The 26,889-nt window shown below is 52.2% G+C and overlaps 10 protein-coding genes across 10 annotated transcripts; 5 read left to right on the forward strand and 5 right to left on the reverse strand.

Moving 5' to 3' along the window:
- Positions 1-32: 32 nt before the first annotated feature.
- Z517_07660 (uncharacterized protein) lies at positions 33-3,341 on the forward strand (the record flags this gene model as incomplete). Its single annotated transcript, XM_013426181.1, has 5 exons — positions 33-213; positions 269-576; positions 637-1,156; positions 1,209-1,804; positions 1,857-3,341. The coding sequence occupies 5 exons, from the start codon at positions 33-35 to the stop codon at positions 3,339-3,341; spliced, it is 3,090 nt and encodes a 1,029-aa protein (XP_013281635.1).
- Positions 3,342-4,006: 665 nt separating this feature from the next.
- Z517_07661 (uncharacterized protein) lies at positions 4,007-5,362 on the reverse strand (the record flags this gene model as incomplete). Its single annotated transcript, XM_013426182.1, has 1 exon — positions 4,007-5,362. The coding sequence occupies one exon, from the start codon at positions 5,360-5,362 to the stop codon at positions 4,007-4,009; it is 1,356 nt and encodes a 451-aa protein (XP_013281636.1).
- A 308-nt stretch (positions 5,363-5,670) lies between these two features.
- On the forward strand, positions 5,671-6,186 carry Z517_07662 (uncharacterized protein; the record flags this gene model as incomplete). Its single annotated transcript, XM_013426183.1, has 1 exon — positions 5,671-6,186. One exon carries the CDS (start codon positions 5,671-5,673, stop codon positions 6,184-6,186), a length of 516 nt encoding a protein of 171 aa, XP_013281637.1.
- Positions 6,187-6,250: 64 nt separating this feature from the next.
- Positions 6,251-7,746, reverse strand: Z517_07663 (uncharacterized protein; the record flags this gene model as incomplete). Its single annotated transcript, XM_013426184.1, has 3 exons — positions 6,251-7,020; positions 7,091-7,408; positions 7,482-7,746. 3 exons carry the CDS (start codon positions 7,744-7,746, stop codon positions 6,251-6,253), a joined length of 1,353 nt encoding a protein of 450 aa, XP_013281638.1.
- Positions 7,747-10,061: 2,315 nt separating this feature from the next.
- Positions 10,062-11,437, reverse strand: Z517_07664 (uncharacterized protein; the record flags this gene model as incomplete). The annotated part of the gene is made up of 6 exons (XM_013426185.1): positions 10,062-10,388; positions 10,442-10,782; positions 10,837-11,055; positions 11,105-11,178; positions 11,228-11,262; positions 11,315-11,437. The coding sequence occupies 6 exons, from the start codon at positions 11,435-11,437 to the stop codon at positions 10,062-10,064; spliced, it is 1,119 nt and encodes a 372-aa protein (XP_013281639.1).
- Positions 11,438-13,289: 1,852 nt separating this feature from the next.
- Z517_07665 (uncharacterized protein) lies at positions 13,290-14,729 on the forward strand (the record flags this gene model as incomplete). Its single annotated transcript, XM_013426186.1, has 2 exons — positions 13,290-14,334; positions 14,401-14,729. 2 exons carry the CDS (start codon positions 13,290-13,292, stop codon positions 14,727-14,729), a joined length of 1,374 nt encoding a protein of 457 aa, XP_013281640.1.
- A 992-nt stretch (positions 14,730-15,721) lies between these two features.
- On the reverse strand, positions 15,722-17,146 carry Z517_07666 (uncharacterized protein; the record flags this gene model as incomplete). The annotated part of the gene is made up of 2 exons (XM_013426187.1): positions 15,722-17,061; positions 17,113-17,146. 2 exons carry the CDS (start codon positions 17,144-17,146, stop codon positions 15,722-15,724), a joined length of 1,374 nt encoding a protein of 457 aa, XP_013281641.1.
- Positions 17,147-17,561: 415 nt separating this feature from the next.
- Z517_07667 (uncharacterized protein) lies at positions 17,562-18,412 on the reverse strand (the record flags this gene model as incomplete). The annotated part of the gene is made up of 4 exons (XM_013426188.1): positions 17,562-17,959; positions 18,016-18,142; positions 18,253-18,287; positions 18,340-18,412. The coding sequence occupies 4 exons, from the start codon at positions 18,410-18,412 to the stop codon at positions 17,562-17,564; spliced, it is 633 nt and encodes a 210-aa protein (XP_013281642.1).
- A 6,107-nt stretch (positions 18,413-24,519) lies between these two features.
- On the forward strand, positions 24,520-24,816 carry Z517_07668 (uncharacterized protein; the record flags this gene model as incomplete). The annotated part of the gene is made up of 1 exon (XM_013426189.1): positions 24,520-24,816. The coding sequence occupies one exon, from the start codon at positions 24,520-24,522 to the stop codon at positions 24,814-24,816; it is 297 nt and encodes a 98-aa protein (XP_013281643.1).
- A 1,001-nt stretch (positions 24,817-25,817) lies between these two features.
- Z517_07669 (uncharacterized protein) lies at positions 25,818-26,722 on the forward strand (the record flags this gene model as incomplete). Its single annotated transcript, XM_013426190.1, has 2 exons — positions 25,818-26,268; positions 26,541-26,722. 2 exons carry the CDS (start codon positions 25,818-25,820, stop codon positions 26,720-26,722), a joined length of 633 nt encoding a protein of 210 aa, XP_013281644.1.
- Positions 26,723-26,889: the final 167 nt, after the last annotated feature.

Raw genomic sequence — 26,889 nt, forward strand, 5'->3', positions numbered from 1 at the left:
TTCTCCTTGCCACTCAAGCCATCGCTGACGCCATGGACCCTTCCGCCTGTCGAGTCATATACATTGACGAAAGATTCAACACCGAAAGATGGATTTCTCGGGAGGGGCTGTCTCCTAGCACGCCCGCAAGAGCAGATTCGCAGGTGGAATTCTCGGACCTGCCCCTCGACTTGCAGACCAACGTCAATGCCTTTTTGACTGTATTCAACCAAGGTAAGTAGAGCTGCCTTTTTTGAGCTCCGACCGGGACTGACGCCGAGATATCAAGTGTACGTATGCAGTTCTGGTAGGGCATTTTCCACAAAACTCTCCGAACTTCACGACCAGGTCAAGCTCGATTGTACTCCGATACTTGCCTGCTTTGACGTCGGCTCCGAGTCAAAGCGTGAGCATACCAAAGCGAAACCCAGATTCTTTCCCTCCTCCGATTCTCCATTACCATCCCCAAGCTTGCTCAGGAAGGAAATCACCTTCTCCTCTGAGTCCGACGAGTCATACGGCCTTCAACTGCTGTCCCGCATAGCATCCGATCTCCAAGTTGATGAGGGTGTCAAGCTGATAATACCGGTGGCGATTGTGCAACCCAAACGGAATGACTCCCACGATCAGGCTCTGGAGACAGAGCCTCAACCCGAGGTCTCTCGGGCACCATTTGGCCCTGAGTCCAAACCCGTTGCGATCGAAGACAAGTCGGATATCATCGACGCGCAGTTAATGTTACAGTGCCTGGATGCTGGAGCGCTCGATGTTGTGAAGAGTCCATTGGACAAAGCCGGGATCATGGGTCTGACGGTCCACGCCTACCGCATATACAAGAACGCAAAAAAGGAGCAAGCAGGTTTCATGGCCATGGCTCGGAGGAATCGCAAGCAATCATGGGTCGGTATGGAAGAAGAGAAACCCTATGCTTATCTTCGCGAAGCCATGGTGAAAAAGTTACTCAAGGGGATTTGCGAGCCGCAAAATATCATCGAGGATTACCAGCATCGTGACTTGTATGTGCAGGAGTCCCGGAAAGAGGCCGTCGCCCAAGCTGTCGGCCGGTGGGACTTTTCTGGCCATGACTTTACAGAGGATGAACTCGTCTACGCTGGCTATTTTATGCTGAATCATTGTCTTCAGATGGAGGAGTGTGAGCAGTGGAGCATGAATCAACGTGAGTTCCATCGTCGACTGATATCGTTGCACCTCGCTGACCCATGAAACAGGCGACCTACTTCACTTTATGCAAGGGTGCCGTGTAGCATACAATTCGTTTGTCCTTTATCACAACTTCAGGCACGCTGTCGATGTCTTGCAATCAGTTTTCTACTTCCTCCTCCAAATAGGCACTCTACCACCTTATCCTGCAGGTGCCGAGCCATCACCTTTTGCAGACAAGAAGTCACCAATAGCACGACTTTTAGGGCCCTTCGAAGCACTCACCCTTTTGGTCTCGGCCATTGGTCACGATGTTGGCCATCCTGGCGTCAACAACATGTTTCTGGTCAAGTTGAATGCGCCTCTTGCGCAATTGTACAACGATCAGTCGGTTCTCGAGGCCTTTCACTGTGCGGCTTACTCTCAAATTCTCCGGCGACATTGGAACACTGCATTCCAGGATAAGGCTCTTCGGAGACTGATGATCAGCACCATTCTCGCCACAGATATGGGGATCCATTCCGACTACATGCAACAACTGGGCAATTTGCAAGAGAAAATCCACGAAAGCGGAGCGACTGATGGATGGTCACCAAAGGACATCGACTGGGCGCGGACTTTGGCTTGTGGGCTGTTAATTAAATGCGCTGACATCAGCAATGTGGTATGTTCACATCATCTCATGTCTGATCCATTCCTCCTACTGACGGTGCCAGGCTCGACCATGGTTGGTGGCCGAAAAATGGACCCATCTACTTCAGAAGGAGTTTGCGCATCAAGGAGAGATGGAGCAAGCCGTTGGAATGGAGACGACACTCTTTGGCGGCCCTCCTGAATTGGGAAATATGCTGAAGCTTGCTAATGGCCAGATCGGCTTCATGACCATCTTTGCACATCCGCTTTTCGCCAACGTTGCTGACATAATTCCTGCCATGCGGTTCGCTGCCGACGAGATCCTGACCAACAAAGGAGTTTGGTTTACAAGAGCCGAGCATGAAAAGAAACTCCAGCTTGTCATGAAGGGAACTGGGCCTGGTGATGGAGGTTCAATAAGTCCCAGGACCCAAAGTCCTGTCGGCCGACTGCAGGACCATGGAAAAGAGAAACATCTGCCGGTGTCTCCACTCCGAGACCGTAATCATTCGCCAGAGAAGCCGCGCTCGGAATCTGGACGTGGCCGACAGGGTAGTAACACTACACCACAAGACAGTACTCATCGGTTGTCATTAGCAGATGCTGCAGGGATAGCCGTCTCAACCACCCGTGACCGATCTGCCTCGAAATCTAAACAGAATTTGAATGCGGCTGATCAGGAATGGGCCAGCTCAGCCCTTGTCAACGGTGAACATATCCCGGCGCAACTTACGCCGGATACCACTCACAGAGAAGAGAGGAATGGCACCACTTCCAGCAATACTCCGCGGCTAGCCTCATTATCAAATGACACCACAGAACCTATACAACCCTTCAACGATCCAAGAAGGGATAATGCGGTATCAATGCGCGCAGGAACAGAGGCTATCCCCCAGGAAGCTATGGAGGGAAATAACGCCTCAGAAGCAGAAAATATGCAAAAATTCAATTTTGCGACCTCGAAAAAGGACGAGCCAGTACGAACCTACGATCCCCAACGTCAATACAATCCTTCACATCCCGGCCTTCGTGCCAGCGCCCCAGCAAGCGACGTCGAATCGAAGCAGCCTAAAATTGAATCGATCAACATGTCACCGGCCGCCAGGTCGCCTCAAAGCGACAACACCACGAGCGGCATCCTAAGAGGTGGTGGCGGTGGTGAGGGGCACATCTTGACCCCTAGCGGAAGCACTGAAGCTACAAGCTATACTTCAGACAAAAGCGAAGAACTGACGAGGCTTCGAAACAGTCTCCAAGCCATACGCAACCGGGCAGTAAGTGCACCGATGCACTCAGGAAGTCCGGTACTGAGACCCAGTTTTAGCATGGGCAGTAACAGCGCAACCAGCAGAGAGAGCAGCAAATATGACATTCATACGACCATCTTGAGTAATGGAGACGTGGAAGATGCAAGCGCCAAAGACAGGAAAACCAGTACCAAGACTATGGGCAGGAGAAGGAGCAGACTAAAACTGGGGCTCGCATTCTGGAAGAGAAACCGAAGCGAGAAGAGCATCGAGGGCGAGATGTTCAGACCGGATAGTCAGGGAAGTGGAGGCAGAGGATGAAAGCAGTCAAGAGTTGGGAGAGGTTTGATTTACAGCGTTGCGAGTGGCATTTAGTCTGGATCTTGTGAGTTGATTGGGAGGTTTTGTCTGTCAAAACGCGGGTCTTATGGGAGGTTACGGGAGTTTGGGGGGTCCAAGGAGTTTCGAGCTCTTTTCTGCTTGGGGGGGCTATTTTGGGTGCCACAGATTTGAACTTGATTCACGAACGGGATGGACGATTCTGAGCATGAAGGGGGGAATGCGCATGGTCGCTTCTTATGATGTAACTCATGGGAGGAGAACAAAGGGTTGTGACAGGCATGAAGAAAACGGGGTATGAAAAAGGTCCCCAGTGGAAAAGGGGAGGCCAGCGGCGACGCTGAGTCTGGGACCGAGCTTGGACGATCTGAAACCGACAATGCCATTGATACCTATGGTACGGGTATAGACAGTGTACGATGATCGAGTTGTTCGCTTCCAGGACTAATATGAGTTTTGACAGATGAGATAGAAAAAGGACCTCTCGTCTCTCTCGTCCCTCTCGTTTCAAACAGGATTGACCAAAAAAAGACCCCAATTCCTGATCACTTTCGTGTTAAGCAGGAGTTGATAAAGTGGTGGTGGGTCACCATAGACAGTGTGGTATGTGTGTGAAAAAGATAAAAAGTAAGTCAGAAGAGACGCCCTCAACGGAGAGCACTCTTGAACTGCCTCAGGAGGGCGCTCTCGGGTCTGCGCCACGCGGCATCGACATCTGGTCGTGGCTTCTTGCCCTCTCCGTTCTGCACGTCGCCCCGTCTGTGCTTGCGCGCGGGTCTGGTGTCCATGACGGGAGTGGGCTCGGGATCGGGATCTGTCTCGGGGCTTCTCTCCTTGCCAATGTCCCATTCACGCTCCTCGCCTCGCTTGCGCCACTTGACATCGCGGACGTCACCGTCGTTGTCGTCGTTGGCCAGCAGGCCACGAGACGTAGAGGCCGACTTTTCCCACCGTGCAATCTCCTCGGCGGTGAACCCGGCGTCTTTCATGCGCTCGGCCTGCTTCGCGCGCCAGGCTCTCCGGTCTCGAAGCGCGGTGAGCGCCGATGTCCATTCGTCGTCGGGGTCGCCTGCTTGGTCTTCTGGGTTTAGTTCGTCCGAGTCGAGGGCCGCGTCGTGTGTGGAGGGGTCGTATGTCGGGGAGAAGTGGGCGTCGATGTTGGAACGGGACTGGTGAGATGTGTGGTTGTGGTGATTGAATCCTCGGCCACGGCGCCGGGGACGCTGGTCAACGGTCGATATTGGGTGCGGACCAATGAGCTGAGCGAGAGGGTCAGAAGAGGTTGAAGATGACGACGAGGCACGAGCACGACGGTGTGTATCCTTTGATCCTGATAGCTCCATGTCGCTGGGCGGAGAATGCTGACGAAATCTGCGTTCACTGTCTGGTTGTCTGTGCCTTTTGCGTGTCTCCCCTGGTCTCCTTTCCCTGCTTCTGGACCTGGATCGTGAACGAGATCTTCTTCGCCGTGGAGAGTCATTATGTCGAGACCGTTTATACTCATGGAACTCGTCGGAGTCGCCATTTTCATGCTGGTGTTTGCGCCGCCTCCTTTTCTTTTCGTCTCGTTCCCTTTGCCGCTTCGGGTTCCTGCTGTGTCCAGACACTCGAGTGCCGTCTCGTTTGTCTCTCTGGGCTTCCCTGTCGTCCTCACGAGCATCACTCGTTCGGCGTCTCTTCCGGTCCCTTTCATAATGTTCCCCATCATCCCGCTCCCGTCGCCGATGTTTTCTAGCGTCTCGCTCCGCATCTCTAATGTTCTGTAGACGGATCCTTGCCTCTAGTTCCTCCTTCTCTTTCAATTTCGCATTGTGACTGTCGGCTTCACGGACCAGTGTTTTCAGAAAGCGAGTGTTCGGTTTCGGCGCGGAACCCGCAGGTCTTTTGGGCAGCAAGGCAGACATGCCCTGGGAAGCATACCGCAGCGAACTCTTCCGGGCATCCTCGACGAGGAGTTTGGCAACGTAGTCATCGTCGTCGTCGAGGCTGGTTAAAAGTGACATGGTTCGATACTAGTGCTAAAAGATATCTCAGCGGGGAGCAATGTCATCTGCAATGTCAAATACTCTACTTACCTTGTGGGATAGAAAAGGGAGTCCGTGTGCAGTGGTGGGGTGTCCTGGCACCTGGGTGTCACTGAACTTCGCTGGCGCGTTCGGCGCACTTTCCCTTTTCCAAAAATTTCCACAGCCTCGTCTCCGATAAGCATGCGCTGTAAGCCGGAGTTGTGCGGTACGAGGTCCTCGGTGCTCGTTCGCAAGTCGGGTTGATTGAGATGCGTATCACAGGAGTCTGGGATTTCTGATCAGAGATGCTGTCGCGACTGACACGGTATTTCAGGGTGGACCCTATTGCCAACACAGGTTCTGTGGCTCGCGATCTCCTTGCCTCCGAGAGAACCTTCCTCGCATGGGCCCGAACTGGCCTCGGTTTCATTGCTTTGGGAGTTGCTCTCGAGAAAGTGGAAGCCCTCGCGGCTCTGTCGCCGACATTACTTCACCTGTCCGACTCGAGGACCAAGATCGCTGCAGGAGTCCTTGTCGCGAGCGGGAGCCTCTGCGTCGGGCACGGAACGATACGCTACTTCTCCACCCTGCGCCATATACAAGAGGGGAAGTTCAGGCCCAACACGGGCGGTGTGACCCTCATGGCGGTGACGTGTATCGGGATCGCGGTGGCTGGGAGTCTCCTCGTTATTGAAAACGAAACAGAGAAAGCAAAGAGCGAGACAACGAGAAATGAACGACCTGATACACAAAACAATCCATCTTTAAGGCGGTCTAGCCTTTCCGCCTTAGCAACACCCAAGGCCCAACGGTCTAGCTGATCTATCGACACATCACATCTCAAGGAGGAACCGCCACTGCTCCTCGCCAACCTGCTTATCTCGACTATGCCGCCGCTGCAGAAGTTCCAAACGGCTTTGCTTGGATGTTCTCAAAGTCGATGAATCCATAGTTGGTGAGATCCCCGGAGCCTATCTTCTGCATCCATGGCCCCATTTCTTTCAAGAAGGCCTCGACGTTCTCCTGCACCGACATGTCGATCGGCTCTTCGCCTTTGCTGACTTGCCGTATCTGGGTGCCGGCAATGACGTTTCCGAGCATGAATTCATCTGGATCGATCTTCTGATGGAGGGCACCCGAGACCTTGCCCGCCAACATGTCCTTGGGCAAATAAAACTCCTGGCACGCGGGTCGACCTAGCCCGACACCATCGACACTCTTCAACGCGTTGACCATACCCTCGACGGTCTTGAATCCGCCGGTGATGTACGACTTTGTTTTCTTCAACGCAGGAGCGATCATTTCAGCAAATTCGATGAAAAATGCCTCCCTCTTTCGGGTCGACTCCCTCTTATGGACAAATGCGAGGGACTGATACGTGCCACCCGAGAGCTCCACGAAATCGAACTCGGCCTGCTCCAACAGGACGCAGAGTTCTTTGGCTTCCTCGGGGGTGAATCCGTCTTCCTGGAACTCTACCGAGTTGACCTTGATTCCAAGCACAAAGCCTGACGATCCAGGCAGCTTCTGGCGAATGGACTGAGCGATTTCGAGGATGATCCGAGCACGGTTTTGTAAAGAACCGCCATATTGGTCGGTCCTCTTGTTGGTTGTCCGACTGAGAAATTGGGCCAGGAGATAGCCATGAGCACCATCTAGAGACGCGATTAGCACACCGGAAATCGGTGGGGAGTGTCAGCTCAGGTCAAAGTCCGGGGTACTCACGAAGCTCGATACCGTCGTACCCAGCTTTGGCTAGATACTCGGCGGCATGGGTGAAGCGGTTGACGATGTCTTTGATCTCTTCGAGCGAGGCTGCGTGGGGTTTGGCGAATTTCATCCCCGTGAGGCTTCTGACTAGTTGAACATCGCTGGCGGAGACGGGATTGGACTCGAGTCTCTCTTCGACTTGACGGCCTGGGTGGCTGACCTGGCCCAGGATCAAGTTTCCGTGCGCTGCTTTGGCTTGAGTCGCGATCGCCTTGAACCCTTCGAAACGGGGTCCCTCAAAGGGGGCATCTGGTGGGATGATAGGGTTGCCAGCTGGAATTCAGATGTGTTAGTCTCGGATGTTCCTCCAAACGGCATGAAAAGGATATTGTCGAGAGAGACGTACGGGCTTCCAAACTCTTATAGTCGACCATGATATTGCCCGTCAGAATCACGCCAAAATCCCCTTCTCCCCATCTTCGATAGACTTCGGCGAGTCCTTTGGACGGAACACCTCGTTTCTCCAGATGAACGGGATCCCACGACGAAAGACGCTCAGTCATGGCGGCCTTGAGGAAGCGGTTGCGGGCCGTGCGGCCACTGAACTCGAACTTGAGTGGTTGGCCCAGGGGGGACGCATCCTTGATGGCCGAGGGGTACCTGTCACCCATGTTGGTGGTAGCTGTTGCGTTTCGACAAAGACAAAGGTTTTTGGGTTTTCTCTGTGTCTTCTGGTCTGTCTGTCTTTTGCGGCTCGGGATAGAATCAGCTTTACGACTTGGTTGGCTAATGGGAGAGAATGCGATAAATGTAGAGACAAATAGAGACACAGTTAGATATATATACCGAGTACCAAGTACCTCGTATCGTACTTGTCCTTGTCCTTGTCCTTGTTATTCTCCTCCAGTGTTCCCCACTCGCCTTCGAGAATCCTCCACGGACCAAAAACAAATGTCACTTTACAGTGTCCAGTAATTGTAATTGTCTCTCTTTGTTGAACAAGCTTCTTCTGCATACTATAGCACAGCCCAGGCACAACGAGTCGTGCCGTTCCCATGCCCAAGCCATCCCAGTCCATCGTTCATCGCAACAATATCACGCCATGATCCCGGTTCGAAGCGACTCGACTCCACCGAGTCTTTCGCGTGCCGAAGCGGACGAAAAAAATCTCCTCTCTCCCTTTCCGTCCTCAGTCGACCGTGACCCTCTTTTTCAGCCCACCGTGGAACCCATCCAATCCAATCGAGTCTTTTGGTTCTTTGGTATTTACCTTGGTCGTTTTGTAGAAATTACTCTTTTCGTCCACTATCCAATTCCTAATCGAGAGTCCACGGGCCGTGTTCGGGTTTCTAATCGCTTCGGCAGTGATTCCTACTTCGGTTGAGAGCCGCTTTTCATAATTATCATTATTACACACCCTCTCACGTTGTACATGGTACTTGCCTCTCTGGGTATCTATCTAATACACACATTACATGGGTTCAGACAATGTAAGGTACCAGGCACAGGCACAGGTACCAGGTTCACCTACAAGGTACAGATCCCTCAACCTTGCGCGTCTACCATCGACTATGTCTTGTGATTTTTCTGTATAAAAAAAAATAAAAATAAAAAAAAAGAAATCCCCATTGAAACAACTGCGAAACCCAACTACGAAGCACCAATCATTATTCATCAGCTGGATAAATTGGGATTAATGCACAGCGCACTAACCTGCATGATTGGAAATCCGGGGGAATTCAACCCTCCGGTCCCCCCGCAAAAAGACGAGTAATGGAGGGAGAGGCAGAAAGGGTACATCTAGTATAGTTACCAGTATAGTTAGTTTGTCGGTGATATGGTACATGCCGCTTCACGCCGGTCATTGTCGTTTGTATGCTCGTGTTCCCGAGCAGCTAGGTACATGTAGGTACAACGTGCTATCGAGGGTACTATCCGTGCCCACGCCCACCACCACCCCCTGATGACATATCTACTCATATACTTACATAGGTAGATGGGATTGGGGAGATAGATAGCAGGGCTCGGAACTACCTTGTCCCCAAACCGCACCCGATTTCCGAGACAGGAGACAGGACAGCAAATCGCAAAGGACATACCAAACTGCCTTATGTACCGACTACGGTACTCGGTGCGTATGTAGGTACATCCTTCCGAGTCTAGCTGGGTCCAAGCCCCAATCCCAGATCCAGTGCTACTTGGTCCTGCTTGGTGCTTATTGTGACGACCAAGCGCACCATGTCACTGAACGACAGGACAAGACAAGACGGCGCCAAAGTCATCAGGGCCACCATGGCAGAGACTCCACAAATAAGTGAACGGAAAGCTGACATGTGCAATTTCCTGGTAGGGTATCGACACAACATGCCAATCCCATCGCCGTCTCGTGGCCTCCTTGACTCCACGATATCTCCGTGCGGTCAGCTCACTCACTCCTCACTCACTCGGTCATTTCCTAGAGAGCCTGATGCTGCTGCTGCTGCGGTGTCCGCCTTGGAGCGAGCTGGTCCGTTATAGAGGAACCGAACACTCAAGTATAACAAGTGGATATTCAAAGAAACACGTCAGTGACGTGCCGTTGTCGGTGAACCTGATAAATCAAACACAACGGCAAAGTCGGTATGCCGTCTTGTCTTGTGCGTAACAAGAAAGGGAGAATGTGACGTGCCATTGTCAGTATCCTACGCTGCTCACTGACCCATTGCTCGAAGGGACATGTGACTATGACGTGCCACGCAAGCCTGTCAGAATGTGAAGTAAACGACGATCACCGAGGGCGGGACAGGAGATAGGAACAGCGGACTGCAGGTTGAGTCGAATAGCTGAACAGCTGGTCGACGGCAAAGACAAAACGGACAAAGACACTGGGAACAGGGAACGACCCAACCTCATCAAACGTGCATTCTGTTGTTTTCTGGCCAAAAAAAGGAAACAGGCCGCAATGAGACTCACTATCCTGTCAATGTGCTGTCCAGGCGCCCACCCATCACAATTTATCATTCTTGTGGACAATCTTGCTGTCTCTTCCAAATTGTCTCTCTACCTCGGGCAGAGTTCGGCTGCCGTCGGAGAACTCCAGCTTGTCAATCCACACCTTTGCCTGCTCGAAAAAGGACATCTGAATCATGTTCTGAAGCGACGAACGCAAGATGATCATTTCCACGCCCTTCCATTTGCTGGGCAACCGATGAACCGCGGATTTGGCGGTGGACCCGATGGCCGCACCGAGACTCTGATTGGCAGTGGAAGTAGGAAGAGAAGAGCCCACGAGGTTGTTTTGAGCACGGGTCTTCATCGTGTCCAGCGGGTAGGTCTGCAAGACAGCACGTCAGAAAGAAAATGAACAGATTGCTGGGGAGAGCATACCACCACCCAAGCACCGACGCCGCAAAGAGCCCCCGCCATCGCAATCGCACCCGCAGAGTTGGCCTTCTCAGCCCCGTAGTACGAGTTGAGCGATTGTTTCGTTGTCTCGTAGACCCCAAAGTAGATGCCGCTGCCAATGACATCTCGGACCAAATGCAATCGGAACCCAGTCCAGAGGCCCAGAGGACCCTGCCGCGCGATGATTCTCTTCATAGACATCCAGGAGCTGACACGGCCGACGTTTTTAGGACCAGCTGGGGTTGGTGCTGCCGAGGTATGATCAACCTGCGAGGCCATGAGAACTGATGTTTGCGTCGCGTTCTTGATGAGTTCGACCGGAGCTGAGAAATCATTAGAATTTGTCTGATCTCAAACCTCTTTGAAGGAAGCCCTACTCAAAGCGACAGCTGTGACAGCACCCGAGACCATTCCTGCTCCAGTAAAGCACGTCATGGTGTAGATATCAGGATAAGTGCCAGGCTTATTGACATGTTGAAGAGGTGATCGACCTGTAGCTGCTTCGATCCAGCCATCGAATGTGTATTTTGCCTTTCGGTAGATGGAGAAACCAAGCGCTCGGGAGAAGGTGATGGAGACTAGCGGATTGAATGTACCTGAAGCAGTCAGTTTCTGTAACCTCTCGGCCGTGGGATTCGCTCTCACCGGCCCAAAATCCACGAATGCCTTCAGTACGGTAGGTGTATTTGGTAGCTTCCAAAGCATGAGCGAAATGACGTCTGCTCGCTGTTAACATGGGCATAATCCGCCTTCCCTTCATTCGCTTACGATTGCATTCGGACTTTGACATTCTCAAGGGGAGCCTGGAGACGTGTCAGATGGCGAATTCCATGAGGTCAATTTCAAGCCACTCACCCCTGCGACCACGGCCAAGGCACATGCGGGAGCGGACGAGAGAACCTGTCTGTACTTTTTGGTGTAGTAGATTCGAGTATCAGTCGAGCTCCAGCCCGTATCCAGCTTGGGTTGGGCAGCCATGGCTATCGGTGGTTGCGATGACTTGGATGGAAATTTGGAAGTTGGATCGTGGGTGAGGGGCGAGGAATCGTCGGTGGTTTTGCTGGCATGATTCATCGCCCCGGCGATGATGGTCGTTTACGGACCACAGTACGGGCAGAAAATTCGACGTGCGAGCGTAGGTGCGACCTTTTTCTGTCGTGAGGCACGGGGAGCACAATCTTATATTTCCACCAGCGTCCAACTCTTTGCTCGCAGAGACGCACAATGGGCTGCGGGACCCGATGGAACGCAAGATAGATCTCTCAATCGCTGTGACTGAGAAGATCTCTCTGCGTTCCACACTCCATCACAGGCCTGGCGTTGTTCGAACTCTTTCTCCCTCGCAACCAGACCGACGGGGACGGTTTCTGTCAGAGCACAAAACCACTTCCTGGAAACGGCACCGAAGCGTTCAGCAGTGAAATGGCGTGCTGTGACAGCCGACAGGAGGCAACTCCTTTGTCGATTGAAGAGGTATAGCAGGAAGTGAACTCTCTGAGGTCAGGGGGCGACTGTGGGAAGCTGACAATGGTGCAGACGGCGATCTTAGAGGGGCAGACAAATGTCTTGACCTCACTGTCCAGGATCGAACAGCTGCTGGTGCACACAAGGCAGATTGCTGTTCTCGTGATAAAGAACAAGCGTCGAGAGGTCGAATATTTGCACAAGAGAGGGTGAGGAGAACACAGCAGTTCTAGAGCATCAAGGGCCGAGCAAGAATGAAAATGCCATGTGCAATGAGTCTGGCTTGTACACTGAGAGGTGGACTTGCGAGTGTGGGCATTTTTGGGGGTAAGGAATGAGATGCATCCAGCCGTGGGTTGCTATTGGAACAAAGCATCAGGTGGGGGTTCCTAAGAGTCTGTCAACCAATCCGCCAGCACCAAAGCCAATCCGTGACGTCGAATGCCCTTCAGGCCTCGCCTAATTGGACTCGATGGGCATCCCTGGGGCTTGGGTTGATGCTTGGTTCATCATTCGGCCCGTCATGATTCGCATGTCGATTGACCATTTCCAATCACACCATGCATTTCTCTGTGTCAGGATAGGTTTTGTTGGACAATGGAGCGCCGCGAGCGGAACGGCTCCCGTGGATTTGTGCGGGCAAGAAAGAGTGGAATGGATAGAGCGGGGGAAACAGGGGGAGAAGATGCAGGGACAAAGAGACGGTGAGCCAAGGATCCATTGGCGGGACAGGCAGTACAAGTACGAGGTACACAGCTCGACAGGAATTGATAGGAGTTAGATACCTACATGTAGTAGGTAGATCTATGTTGCGAGTCAGTGAGGGAAATCATGGAACTAGGCCAGGTATTCTCTCTGCGCCCCTCGTCGGCCTGCTTCAGTTCCACAATACCGAGTACCTAGAGGTGGTGCCTGTGCCTGCGTACTGGCGTACTGAGTCAAGTGTACCTGATAAGTATGTAGGTCGGTCCGAATATTAACAGGGGGGCAATTGGGAGTGCCACAGGCCTCTACCGAGTGGGCTAGTCCTACTCGCTGCAGGCCCCCCTTGGCACCCCGCTCATCCACTCCCCAAATGCGGCGTCTGCGGCGTCCTGTCGGTCCAAGACCTCAGTGCCGAGGTCTCTGTATCAAAAAATGCCGAAGACGAAACGAGGCTATAATAAAGTATCAGCTTACCAGAAGGATCTTTCTTTGATCACAAAACATCGAGTCTATATCTTCACTCATTATCTCCTTTCCCTCCCTCCTTCTGGTTTCCCCCGAGTTATCCAGTTGTGTTGTTTCACACGCAAATTGTTCACCTAACCTTTGCGATCGTTCCCCTCGAGTACCAACTCCACCTCCTCACACGCCACCAGACACAATGCCTCGCCAACCAGCTCCCGCCTACGTGCTAGGCGTCGGCATGACCAAGTTCATCAAGCCGCGCGGCAAGGTAGACTACCATGAGCTTGGATTCGAGGCCGGCATCAAAGCCATGCTGGATGCTCAGATCAACTACGACGAGGTCGACCAAGGTGTTGCATGCTACTGCTATGGCGATTCCACCTGCGGCCAGCGCGTCTTCTACCAATTCGGCATGACCTCGATCCCCATATACAATGTTAATAATAACTGCTCAACGGGCTCGACGGGTTTGAATATGGCCAGACAAGCTATTGCCTACGGCGCAGCCGACTGCGTCCTGGTTGTCGGTTTCGAAAAAATGTCCCCCGGTAGTCTACAAACGTACTTCCAAGACCGCGCGAACCCTACCGGCACCAGCAACGAGATGATGAAAGCCACGCGTGGAGTTACCAATGCCCCAGGCGCTGCTCAACTCTTTGGCAACGCCGGCCGAGAGTATATGGAGAAGTACGGCGCAAAGGCAGAGGACTTTGCCGAGATCGCCCGCATCAACCACGAGCACAGCAAGAGGAACCCATACTCCCAGTTCAAGGATGAATACACCCTGGAACAAATCCTCAAGTCTCCCATGATCTTCGAGCCCCTTACAAAACTCCAATGCTGCCCGACCTCGGACGGTGCCGCCGCGGCGGTTGTTGTCTCGCAGGACTTCCTCGATAAGCGACCTCACCTCAAGTCTCAGGCCGTCCTGATCGCTGGCCAGGCGATGGCCACCGACTCGCCAGACCTCTTCAGCCGCTCCAGCATTGACCTCGTCGGCTATCAAATGTCAGTGATTGCCGGTAAACGTGCGCTCGAGCAGGCGGGCATTACCCCCAACGACGTCCAAGTCGTCGAGGTCCACGACTGCTTCAGCGCCAACGAGATGTGCGTGATTGATGCTCTAGGCCTCTCTCCCAAGGGCAAGGCACATGAGCTGGTGAGGAGCGGCGACATCACATATGGTGGCAAATATGTCATTAACCCCTCGGGAGGTCTCATTTCCAAGGGTCACCCTCTCGGTACGTTCTCCTATCCCTCTTCCATCATTTGATCTTGTACAAGTGGCTAACAATCCTGAATTATAGGAGCCACCGGCCTCGCCCAATGCGCCGAGTTGGTGTGGCACCTGCGTGGCTGGGCCAACAACCGCTTGGTCAAGGACACCAAATACTGCCTGCAGCACAACCTGGGTCTGGGCGGCGCGGTCGTCGTGACCGTCTACAAGCGCGCCGACGGCAAGCAAACCACTCCCGTCTCAGACCAAGAAGTCGCCCGCCTCACCGGCCTGGGATACAACCCGGCCACCGAGGCCAAGGGCTTCACGACCGAACAGGTCCGCCGGACAGTCAGCCAGAAGCAATTTTCCGACTGGGCCGTCCAGGACGTGCCCAGCAGAGTCCAGGCTCGGTTTTAAGCCAGCTTTTCTCTATACTGTACCGGTACTTGGACCGAACCTGTGCCTGCGTGCCTGTGTACAAATAAACCGTGTACGCGCGTGAGGTTCCAGTATATGGTATAGGAGTACGTAAGTCTGGGTCTGGGTCTAGGTCTAGGTCTGGCCCTCTGTGTATAGAATGAAAGTTAAAGCACATTATGAACATTTTGACGTCTCTCGCCCCGTTATCTCTCTGTATTTGTCGGTGTCCGTGTCCGTGTGTATCTTATCTATTTTCCACTCTCCATTTCTCCTTCTCTCGTGTTTGTGTCTCTCTCCTTTGCTCTCCCGTCGTCTCTCTACTACTACAACGACTGTATCTACCATAGATTCAATCTGATCCGTTCCGTCACACCTAGTATGCTCGACCCCCGAACTGGTTACTTCATCCCTGACGAAGCTGAATCTGAAGCTGGACTGAATTTAATGGACCAGGCAGGCAGGGAGGCATCATATCAGGGGGCGAAAAAGCGAGCAGGTAACGTCCAAAAACGGTATGCCGTCGGTTAATATTGATAATTAATTCCCCTCCATACAGATAGAACGGAACAGATTTTTTACTACGAGGAATCTCGTACTTGATGATGAGATACTCCGCAGACAACTAGAAAATTGTCTTGAGTCTTGAGTCTTGACTCTCGACAGCTCTCTCGAATACAAAAAAAGACATTAGCAAACAAGGTGGGGTATCATGTTTCTATCTGCCTTCGCATCATCACATCCCAGCCCGTGCCCTAGACTCCACAACAACGCGTGGGTAATCATGTTGTTTCCCGTATTGATATCATCCCGTGAAGCACCCGTCATTGACTCCCCTCGTACACTCGATTCCTGCCTGCCGTAACCACCCTTCCGTCTCTCATTGTAACCACTCTTCGGTCTCTCGTTCTCGTTCGCAAGACGATTCATGCACCGTAACTCATCAGGCCTCGGTCTGTTGCTCCCTCTCACTTCTCACCAGGAGACGTCTGCTAGACTTTGTCCTTTTCCAGGGCTGCACTCGCTCCCTCCAGTGTGGAGGCTGTTGTAAACGTGGTTTCACCTGTGCCATCGCCCGGCCCGTCAACAAGTGGACTGGTTGGTGCGGTGAACATTCCAGCTAGGTTCCCGTTTTCATTCTCCGACTCTCCGACCTTTTCCATGCCCCGATCTCTGTCCTTGTCCTTTTCCTTCTCGCGTTCCTTCTCTCTGGGACCGCCTATGCTTCCACTCAGACTGTCGGTTCGCCCGTGGCCCGCACTTGCCCCCAAGAGATTACTTCTCACACTCGCAGTGTCGCCTCCGTATTTGCTTCCAATATAACTATTCCGCTCACTTGCCAAGGCGGGTGCGGTCACTCCACTTGCCGAGATCAGACTGGATCTTTCGGCGTTCAGGTTTGAGCGTGTGTTATGTGATGCATCGCCACGGAGCGATATCGTGTCCGCCGCAGCACCAGGGTGAATAACTGTACCGGACAGCACCGATAATGGAAGCGATTCGCGACTTCCTCCAAACATGGATGCCGGGGCGAGCGCTTTGATAGACGCGTTGGTGTCAACCGAATTCCGTCGGCGGCGCTTGGACGAAGACGCCAGGGTGAGGATCGAGGCATCATCTGTAAGTACATTGTTGGCTATGGCGGAGTGGTAGGTTGTCGGATGCGAATGTGGAGCAAGGTGCGCTGGTACAGCGGTAGCCGGTTGTCCACCAAAATAAACGGGATTGCTTGTTGCAGTCGAAGCATGAGTGAGCATGTGTGTCCCACCGGGGTTATTGTAGTTGTTAGTGTTGTGCGACGGAGCAGCAATCGACTGGACCGTGGTCAGGGTTGTAGCCATAGACCGGATGGACGGCGCCGGCGAGGAAAATGTACTATCTCTGCCGCCATCGGTCTTTGTAGCCACTGTCGCGCTTGTTCCCACTCCCGAAGGAGCCGCATCTGAAAGAGCTGTCTCTGCTTGTGTGGCCAAAGTGGGTGCTCTTGATTTATTACCGCCAACTTGGCTGTCGTGGGAGATGGACACCGAGTGTTTGGAGTGGGACTGTGACAGGGAACTGTGTCGAGACCGCTGGGAGGAGGTGATGTGCGTAGAGAATGATAGATGGCCATTGGTGGTATTACTATGATTGTGAGGTTCGCCGATGCGGGAGGAAAGAGGATAGGGATTGTTCTTCGCGATATTGCTCTTCTTGGACTTGATGGTCATGGGAAGTGTTGCGTAGCGCCGTGGACTCGCGCCATTGTCGGTGTTCGAGTCGGTATGAAGAGTCTTGAGGTTCGCAAGTCGGCGCATCCACGTGGTGAACGGTCGTCGGCGGCCATGTCGGTCTAGTTGGGGTCAAGTTAGAGTGGTAGGAGGAACGCTGGGCCGATGCCTACCATGAGGCCTAGGAGGCGCTTCAGTAGAAGCCATGGAGGAACGAGTCCAACTCTCGAGTAACGAGGGCGAGAGGACAGTGGTTAGATGATGCTCGCAGAGTCAGTCCCTCGAGGGTGCGCAGAGAGTTAGTGAGGATGGTGGGAGGTGAGTGTGGATGAGGTCAGGTAACGAGGTTTGGAGTGGGCGCGGCCCCTGTATGTGTGTTGTACAAAGAGAGATCTAACCGATGACGCGCCGATCAAGACAGTTTCAACATGCATAAAGAGAGGATAATACACAATTGGCGAGAAAAGGAGGTCAACATGGTTACTTTTTGTAGGTCCCTTAAGTTTTGGTGGAAATGAAGTGATCCGGGGAACCCAGAAAGTCTTGTCGCTTCAGATCGTCGGTTGTTTCATGCTCAGCCTCATTCTCCACGTGGCAACCTGCCTACAACCTGCCACCATCTCTACATAAAGTCGTCGTCGAAAAAGGACGCGTCTCTGTCCTGGTTGCTCACCATGTTCTCCTCCTTCATAATGTCATCGTACGCATGATCCTTCTGCCATCTCAACTCTTCCCGTCGCTGTCTCTCCTCCCGATCTTTGGCCTTTTGTTGCTCCCGCGCTATCCTCTCGACCTTTCGTCTCTCCCTTTGGTCTGCTTCCCTCTCCGCTCTCAGGTCCGGGAACCGCTCTTCGCGAGTCTTGTTTAGTCTGTTGACGATAGGGTTTTGCCTTGCCGGCACGTGAACCTTCTTGACCATCTTTGGGTCGTGGAACGACACTTGACCCGTAGCCATGGACGCGTCCTTTCGCAGATTCGACCAGGGCGTGTAGATGACCGTAATGTTGTCTTTCTTATTGCCTAGAGTAGACGGTCAACCGACTAGTGTTGTGTCCGTTAATATCTCTTCGCTGTACCTTCAATAGAATTGGCTTTAGTCAATTGTGCACAGTCTTCGAGCAGTGCTGATGGAATCGAGGTCCACGATTCACCGGGTTTTAGTCTTAGATAGACGTGAGCACTCGACAGGTTGTCAACGTGAAACTAGCCACATCAGCGAAGTGTGTTGCGGGCTCAGTCGTGTGCACAGTGATACCCTTGGTAGAGTAAGTCTTCCTCCATCCCAACCAGACAAAGCAGAAGTCTCACCAAACATCCTCATCCCAGCCAAATTTAATAAGATCCTCATCTGTACTCACGGTCAGATATCTGTGATGCTTCGTCGTTTGGGCAATGCACACTTTCAACCTTGTCTTTCCCCACGTAAATAAAGGCCGGCGGATCGACCGTCGACGACTTGAAATAGTACACCATCTCGGCTCCGTCGACGGGATAACGGGTGGCGCGAAGTCGGCGGGAAATGGGCAGTCGACAGCGAGTCTCACCAAGGCGAAGACCTTCCAAAGCCTCCTGTAAGAAAGTGCCCAAGATGGTGGCTCACTAAGGGAATTAATTTGGTTCTGTGGTCTCGAATCACATGGCACCCTCGAGATTTGTTTGAGCGCGAAGTGCGTATCCAACCATCTGGTTCTCTGTATCTGTTGGTACTGCGCAGCATTTACTCCCCTTGCGTCGTTATCATTGTCATCATTTTCCACCCTATTGGCTTCAACCCTTAATCACCTAATAGATACTTCCCCCTGAACTCAATTCGGAGCTGCGTCCTTGCGACAACAAGCGCCGTCACATCTCAAGTGGGCTCATATCCCGGTATGAGGACACTCGACGACATGAAACCACGAAACGGCTCTACTTGACTCATATATTTGTATGTCGCGCAAATGATGGTAGTATTTGATGCTGGGCATTCATGATGTCCTCCTGGGTATAGACTGGCATAGCTCATGGCAATACCCTAGCCACGCTTCTACATCTTTCTACAAGACCTTATCAATGGCAAACTTGATGAGATTAGCTATCGTCAGGACATTCGTAGCTCTCTGCAGCTGGAGACTTGACAAAAACAGAACCACAACAAGTAGCCTGGATGGTCTTTTGAGGCAGAACCTCGTACAGGTGGACAATCCACAGTGCAACTTCTTAAGCAAGGTGCTGACCGAGACCCAAACAGTCTAGAGAGACAGCCAAATCCTCGCTGGACAAATGTGAAGGGAAAAGTGCGACTCCCAAGCGAAGCGGTGGTTTCGGCAAAACCGCTTGCCTCCGCTTGCCTGATCCGGAGCCACGTCAAGTTGTATTGTGAACCGAGTACCTCGTACACCTTTCCCCTTCCTGGATACACATGGCCAGCATCAGGGTCGGGCTCTCCGGATCAATCGTGAATATTCGTTAGCTCCAACGCTTTCGTGAGGCTCGTCGATCTGTCGTGATCCGAGTGGGTCGGCGTGAGCGATGCCTGGGAATTGCTGACACCAACCGCTGGGGTTGTTCTTGTGTCGACCTGTTACACCAGGGCGCGGACATATTTTCGGCAGAGATCCGAGGACTTGGTAGCGAGAAATTGTGATAAAGCTAGGTATCATAACACCCTTATGCGGTATCATGGTGAGAACGACCCAAGCCAAATTGTTGATTGAATCAGGCAATACTGCTTTTGTATTAGCCGGGCTCGGGGAAGAGAGACGGCGTTGTAATAAGTCGGGTGTCCTGAATCTCGGTCAATGCTGTGCTAAGAAAGGAACAAGGTAGATGGGGTGGGTGAAGTCTGGAAGCAGAAGCCTAGATAGCTCAAAACCTCTCACACAGCATAGCTGGTGAGACCAACAAGTTGGAGGTTATCTTTCCTTCTCAGTATTTGCTAGATCCTAAGTTCCTGGTTGTGTTGGCTTTGGACGATTGGCCCATCCAGCCTGAGATATCTTGGGTTGTAATAGACAGGTTTCCCTCTACTCTCTGCCATTTGTGACTTCAAACACCAGGTAAGGACTTCGAAAACCGAAGGAGAAACTCTCTGGTCAACGTATCATACTCAGACGTCAGGCTCAGGAGAAGTCTTGGTCGAAGAAGCGCAACAAACTAGTCAGCCTTGCTGCTACTACCAAACAGCTCACCAAGCTCAGTACACAGAGTATACTTCATTCATTCCCGCATTAGTAGAGGTGCGTATGCATAATCAGGGAGTAAGCGGCAAGCGTCGATCCTGGCACTTGATGAAAAGCAATCGCACAGAACCGGCAAAACGGCAAGCAAACTTCGGCTCCCCACCACTGCAACTTACGTATATGAGTAAGCTCTCGAACAGAAATTGCGGAGTATCGGCCCGCTGTGTACAGCTGTCGGATGGTATTGTCTAAATGGACCATTAAGTTATGTGGAAAACATAGAAATAGCCATGACTCGAGACTAGACATGGTTGTGAAAGCTCTTGTGCAAGGTTACTTTATGATGCTTCGTCCCGATCACGAACGTTCTCTCCGAGTTTCTCTGACCTGGACCATCAGAGGAAAGCTGTGGTTCGTTCAATTTCCCGACGGGAAAGATGCAGCTATGGTGTTGTGCCTTTGAAAGGCCCAGCGTCAGGTATTGGGAGTAACAACAGTAGCCAATCTCCCAGAGCTCATGCAGCCATGGTTCGGATTCCAAAAATCGAGAGATGCAGCGCCTGCTGAGTGGGTTTTGGAGTTGGCGGGACGTGTTAGGCAGAAGTTGGTCCGTCTTTCCAGATTCTGTACTGCAGCCATTGGCTCTTCCAAGAACCAGAAAAATGTCGTATTTCTTTTTGATCACACTCCAGAGTCTTTTAGATTGACTGGCGTCTGTTTGCTTGATGCTGGATCCTTGATGGTTCCACTTTGGATCACGACTTGGACAAACCCATCATCCTCAATCAAACCCATGTCTCGCTTTCCAAACAGCAGGTAACTGGGGAGGAGGAGGCTGCAAAGGAGAGGAGTCGCTGAAGTATCGAGGTCAAACGCACCCGATCGGACTGGGCTGACGGTGGTGGAGTGATGTTCCGAGGTTGCGACAGCAGGTGCAGGAGAACAATGCACGCAGCTCGACGTCAGGGAGAGCGGGCCAGTGGTGCCGGCGAATCGAGGGATTGTTGTCTGGATCATCAGTCGTTCTGTAGCTCGAATTAGAAGAAATTTAGGTTGAATAGCGCAAGAGAAAATAAGAGCCCCCGCATCGACAGGCGCAGGTAGAGCCGCATAAGTCAAATGAGGCAGGAGGTTGTGGTCCAATGGTGAAAATCATGGTGGATGTGAAAGTGACTGCTGAACGAGGGAAGTGGCATTGTAGTTGCAGATGGGACAGGCCCAGGACAACTGTCTTCCTGTTAGTCACCCTTGATAGCCTAGCAAGCTAACTTAGTTCTTGGGAAGGCCGATGAATACCTTCCTCCCTCTAATACCTCCTTCCATTGACTAGTTACGGTAACACCCACCAAGCCCCCTCGTCTGGCTGTGCCGGCTGGAAACCATCTTCAGCTCTTACCAAAGCCCTTTACGAGGCTTATTGACAGTCACCGAACCTCGAGCCCAATGAGTCGTTAGTCCGTATTTGAGTAACTCTGAAGGAGACCGACCGATGCCCGGCCTTTCCCCTTGGGCACACAGCACACAACCAAAGTCGGCGGAAGCCCCACGGCATCCCAACTCCCCCCAGTGTCCACTGTTGAAAAGCGCGAATAGGAGGGAACCATGCGTCTGATCCTTCATCTGTAGGCAATGCCTGACTGCATGCCCTTGCAGTTTGGTCACTGACGTCGCAGCTCGTATACTCAGAGTGCATCGTGGCTGTGTCGATGGTTCTGCGAATAGTTACAGAACACCCGGCATCCGCGGTAGCCCGTCTGCACCCTCTCCTGCTACCTCCTGTGCCCAAGCTGCGTCCATGTGCTCCGTATCTCCTAAAAAGAAAGCACACCGCGGAAGCGTCACTAGGATTGCTGGTCGAGGAAGTTGTCTATCTCAGCACCCACTGATGCAAATCCATCCAATCGGCTGGCCACGTCAAGTAACTTGCTCGTTGCCTGTCGCCATCATCCATTGGACGTGGCAGAAATACGTCGTTAACAACTCTCCCTCGTATTGACTGCAGATTCGGTTAGCATTGGGTTGGCTCTGTAAACCACACCATTGGTTCCAAGAGCTTTGCCAGCATCTGGGCTCAGACAGAGTTCACTTGAGTATGAGTCGCATGACATATACCAAAACCTTCGGGAATTCATATGCTCGGGAGACGGATGATCTCAAGGGTCCTCGGTTTTCCAATTCCGCAGTAAACATCCGAGCTCGGAATTCAAATCAGCATACTCGGTATATACATTATCAGCTGGAGCAACACCATGTTCTTCACAAGCCGAAGGGGAAGGCACAGAAGCTTTGATTCGCTATATTCTTTGAAGTCTAGTATTCTGGGGGGCAGCAGAAAAGAAAAGCAACGAAAAAAACACAATCAATCAGGTCGGCCATTTGAACCTCGATAGACAAATACCTTCTCGCAATGGTTTACCTAGCCCGCGGCCCCAGAAGGGACAAATCATCCTAGCCTGTGAGCGGCAGATAAGTCTCTTACCGTCCGAGTACCGCCATTGGGTGGTCCGGGCGGACTGCCCAGTCATCTTTCTGTACCGCATCCACAGGCATTGGACAAACACCCTGGCTGCCTGGGAAATGGGGATCGGCGGTGCAGCATCCTCGCGTATGCCGAGCAGAGGTCACAGGGAGTCCTGCGTGGCCTGCGTAGCGTGTGGGGTGGTAAACATGGTGTCGAGTGTCATTCGCTACCACGTTTGAACCTGCTGAATGCTTGCAGACGAGTACGTCCCGAATGTGATGCCTTACTGTCTGTCGAATCTTTCGTCCATGTGCATCCTGGTCGGCCCGCCCCTGCCATCGTCCGATGCAATGCCATGTTAATCACGGTTTTCCATCTGATCTCGACATTCGGACCTTCTTGGTACAGTTGGGGCGGATGAATCTGGATGAGGGTCAAAACCCCCATGGCAGCTTTTTCGTCTTTACATGGAAAAAACACGGCGAAAACCCAGGCTGACCTGCTAGCCACGATCTCGGGGTCGACAGTGTTATCACACGCAGGGAAACAGATTGTCGAGGCATGATCGATCTTCGGTTTGCCCCTCCCAAAAAGGCTGCGCGCATTAGCTTTGTTGTGATAACTTTTGGGCGAGTTTGGGCTGGTGGTGGAATCGGTGGCTGAACCATTTGGCAACACACCTCCAAGCCTCGCACCTATGACCTTACCTCGGGCTCGTTGGAGGATAATCGCCCGATCGTAGAGCATCCATCCGACTCGCTATCCCAGATTTGAAAAAGGGTTCTGCGTGCTTGTACCCAACCAGGGCACAAAGCCCAGGAGGGCACAGTTCAGCATCCCCAACACACGTGCACACCTGTTCGCATTCCCACTCTCCGTCGTTACGAGCCACCACACCCCCGAATCCCAAAGTTTATGACCAGGTAAGTTTTGATGGCTTGCGAGAGCCAAACCCGAGGGCCTCGATAGAGTTCCAATGGTGGTTCGGAATTCACCCGGTCGGCGCAGCATGGAGCTGGACTGGAAATGCTCATCCAGCTGGGTCACCATCACATGTGTTTCAAGGGATTGCTGCATGATCCGAGAGTCGATACTAGCTTTTCCGGCCCTTCGCTACCAAATCTCGAAAAGCCGTTGGCTATCTGGGGGAAAAAGGAGCCGACACTGGGGGATAAAGAGGCATGCATGCATTTTGGTCAGCTTCTGGTTACCACGAGTTCTTCTACTCCGTCACATCACACGGCGTCCTGGTGGCCCTGCTCCGTCCTTGCCCCAGTCTTTCTGTTCACGAAAGTCTAAAATCCGAAAACTCAATCCCGACGCAAATCCACATCGAGGAGTAATGGGTCTTGACCGCCTATCGCGGCGCCATGATGAATTGCCCTGACAAGATAAAGGCCATTTTCAATCTTTTGGGATCCGTCCTCTGGGAAACCCGACTTCACCCCAGGTACCGAGTAAATAAATCGCTGCTACATACCCCGGTGTGCGTCCTGATGGTGGCACAGACGCATTCTGCTGAAGATCGCTTTGGGCAACATCAGGTCATGGTGCTCACCCCTCTCGTTCGTGGTCGAGTGGTAGTCCTTCACGTTGCATAATCGGACTCGACTCGACAGTTCACTTCATCTGTGCCTCTCTAGCCTATCAGACCGTGGCCCTTGAACAGGGCATGGTCACAGTGCACTTGTTGGGCGTTCTCTCGCTGTCTGTCAACCGAACGAGTATATTCTTCTCTGTACGACCATCCTTTCTGAGTCCTCGCTCGTCTCCAACCTTCCAAAGGATCAGGGCAGCGCCTCCGTGAGGCTTTGACCCGGCTTAAAAACCCGGGCGTTTGACTTTAACCTTGATGTGCTTCTTGAGACCGATACCACTTTTGACGTCAACGAGAACGCCTGTATAAGTTTCCTTATTACAGAAGCTATTATCCTTTCGACTGTGTCGCGCCACTGACGATGTCTCGGACACCTCAAATGACGGTTCGACAAGCACTCCAGATTGCTCAGACCAGTCAAACCGGTGACATGGATCCACAGGTTCTCCAGATTTTAGAGAACTACCTATATCGGCTCTGGACTCGCATTCAAGCAGAGCCGGATACCTATATCATGGATCAACTGGAATTCCCAGTCTTCAATCACTTTCGAGCACGCAGCGAATTTCAAAACGAGACAGCGAGGAAGGCAATCGGAAGATATTGGGACAACCGAACTCCCGGCGACGGTTCTTCAAATTCGGTACACCGTCACTAGCTCGAGAAGTGAAAGCAGCTCTAGTCGATGCTGTCTGAGGATCGGGTATGATTCTTACAATCATTCCTTTTCCTGGCGACTTCCACTTCCACTACCACTTGGTGGCCTTGTGGACACCCTAGAGAGTTCTGCAAATAAGCATCAACTCAGCTTTGCACAAAAGCAGGGTTTTTTCCAGGACATTTCTCGGCTTGCGAGATGCCTGTGCGTAATGATACCTGGGAATTGGGAGCGGTGGCCCATTCTTACGGAGGTGAGAGCCGTGGGTTACCGCTGTTACCGCTGTTATACGGGGGACTTTGGGAGGCGGGAGTGACATGATTGGATATTTCTACTCACAAACATGGTTCACGTGTCCCGGGAAGTCCTAAGCAGGAGGGAGAAAAAGGGCCTGCATCGCCCTCGTCAGCCTCAACAATCGCTTGTCACTATGGCCTGGACTCAGCAAAGCTATAATTCTTGACAGTCTTTCTATCTCTACAGATCGCAGCGCGCTGTCACCCGTTCTGAGAGGGAATTTAGGCATTTATGACTCTTTTGGAGTGAATGTATAAATGATGTATGGCGCTGCTCTTGTCCTTAAGGCCAATGGATCGCGAACAAGTTACCTGCAAAAAGTGGGAAGGGTCTTGCTGAGGGGGCAGCCTTAGCAGACAGGACATATCCTCAACCTCACCCAACCCGTCTCCTCGAGGCTTTTGACTCAGGTTATCATGTCAAAGAATGAGGGCTGTGACAAATGCTCTACCAGTCGAAACAGCGGCAGCAGCATGACAGGTAGGAAAATGTTGTCGAACCACATTCCAGTGCTAACATCGAATGCTTTCGAAGACCGTGCACCCACAACACCACCACTACCCTCGGTTATCTCGTCGAAGGATGTCTGATTCCTGCTCTCTGCCTACGACCTCTAATGAAGCTACATACAATGCTGTCCACAATACTTTTCACCTTCTTAGTCGCAGCGCCTGCTGTATGTAGGATAGCCGAGACCAGCAGACATGATGATCCGGCGCCGCATGGACTGGGAAGACTACTACACGCTCCTGGAAGACGCGATCATTCGCGCCGCGATGCTTCAAAGGTTCGCAGACACTACACATGTCATAGTTTGGCCCTCGCTAACAGGTCAACAGCTAGGATCACGACAGTCATCTCCTCCACTCACGACCGATCCAGACTGCACCTTGTATGACGGATATTTCTATGTCACTGCCCGAAACTATACTTGGCAGCTGCAGTGCTCCAACACCTACGATGGCGTTATCCTCGCTCAAACTACTGACACGACTGACTTGGGCTCCTGTATCCAAGAGTGTGTCAATTACAATCGCCAGAATACCCCGGGGGCTTGCTTAGCAGTCACCTTCAATGGTGCTTTTGCCACTGCGGATACTGTCTGCACCCAGTTCAGCGATGTTATATCGGTTGGAATCGCGTCTGAAGAAGGAGGTATGCATACTCGCTTCCTGCTAGTCACAGTGGAGATATTTGACACACACCCTCCAGCAGAGTGGTGATGTTGTTGGCAAAACCACTTTGCAATGGCAGTAGAGGTGCCGTCCGAGCTCAGGCTGATTGGGGAATCCAGGTTTCGTGAACTCAGCCCTGTTGATACTTGGTCCAGATGGAGAGATTTTCGCCACAGTAAGTTTTTGCGAAGGTGCAACTGTGGTTTGAAGAGCTTTGATCGAGCTTCACTTTCAATTCTGACCAAACATCAGCCAGAACCAGACCCATCATTCTCTGGAGCGCCCACCGGGCAGCCCACCGCAGACCCGTTACCTTCCTCGACCACAGCAAGTTCAACTGGAATCACCACGACAAGCACACTGATATTGACAACGAATTCTCGACCTGCGAGCACATCATATGCGATTTTCACCACCACGACCACTTCTACTAGTACGATCTTTGTCGCATCATGTACTGCTGGGACTGCTTCGTGTCAGCCTAGCACGACAATTTCTTCTTCTACACTGTCCTCTGCAGAAGGCCCAGGAATTTCCTCGAGCAGTCCTCAAACTACAAGCGCAACTTCCATAGATATCAGTGATGGAGGCTCCAAACCTG

Source organism: Fonsecaea pedrosoi (genome assembly GCF_000835455.1).
Source record: "Fonsecaea pedrosoi CBS 271.37 unplaced genomic scaffold supercont1.5, whole genome shotgun sequence".
NCBI lineage: Eukaryota > Fungi > Ascomycota > Eurotiomycetes > Chaetothyriales > Herpotrichiellaceae > Fonsecaea > Fonsecaea pedrosoi.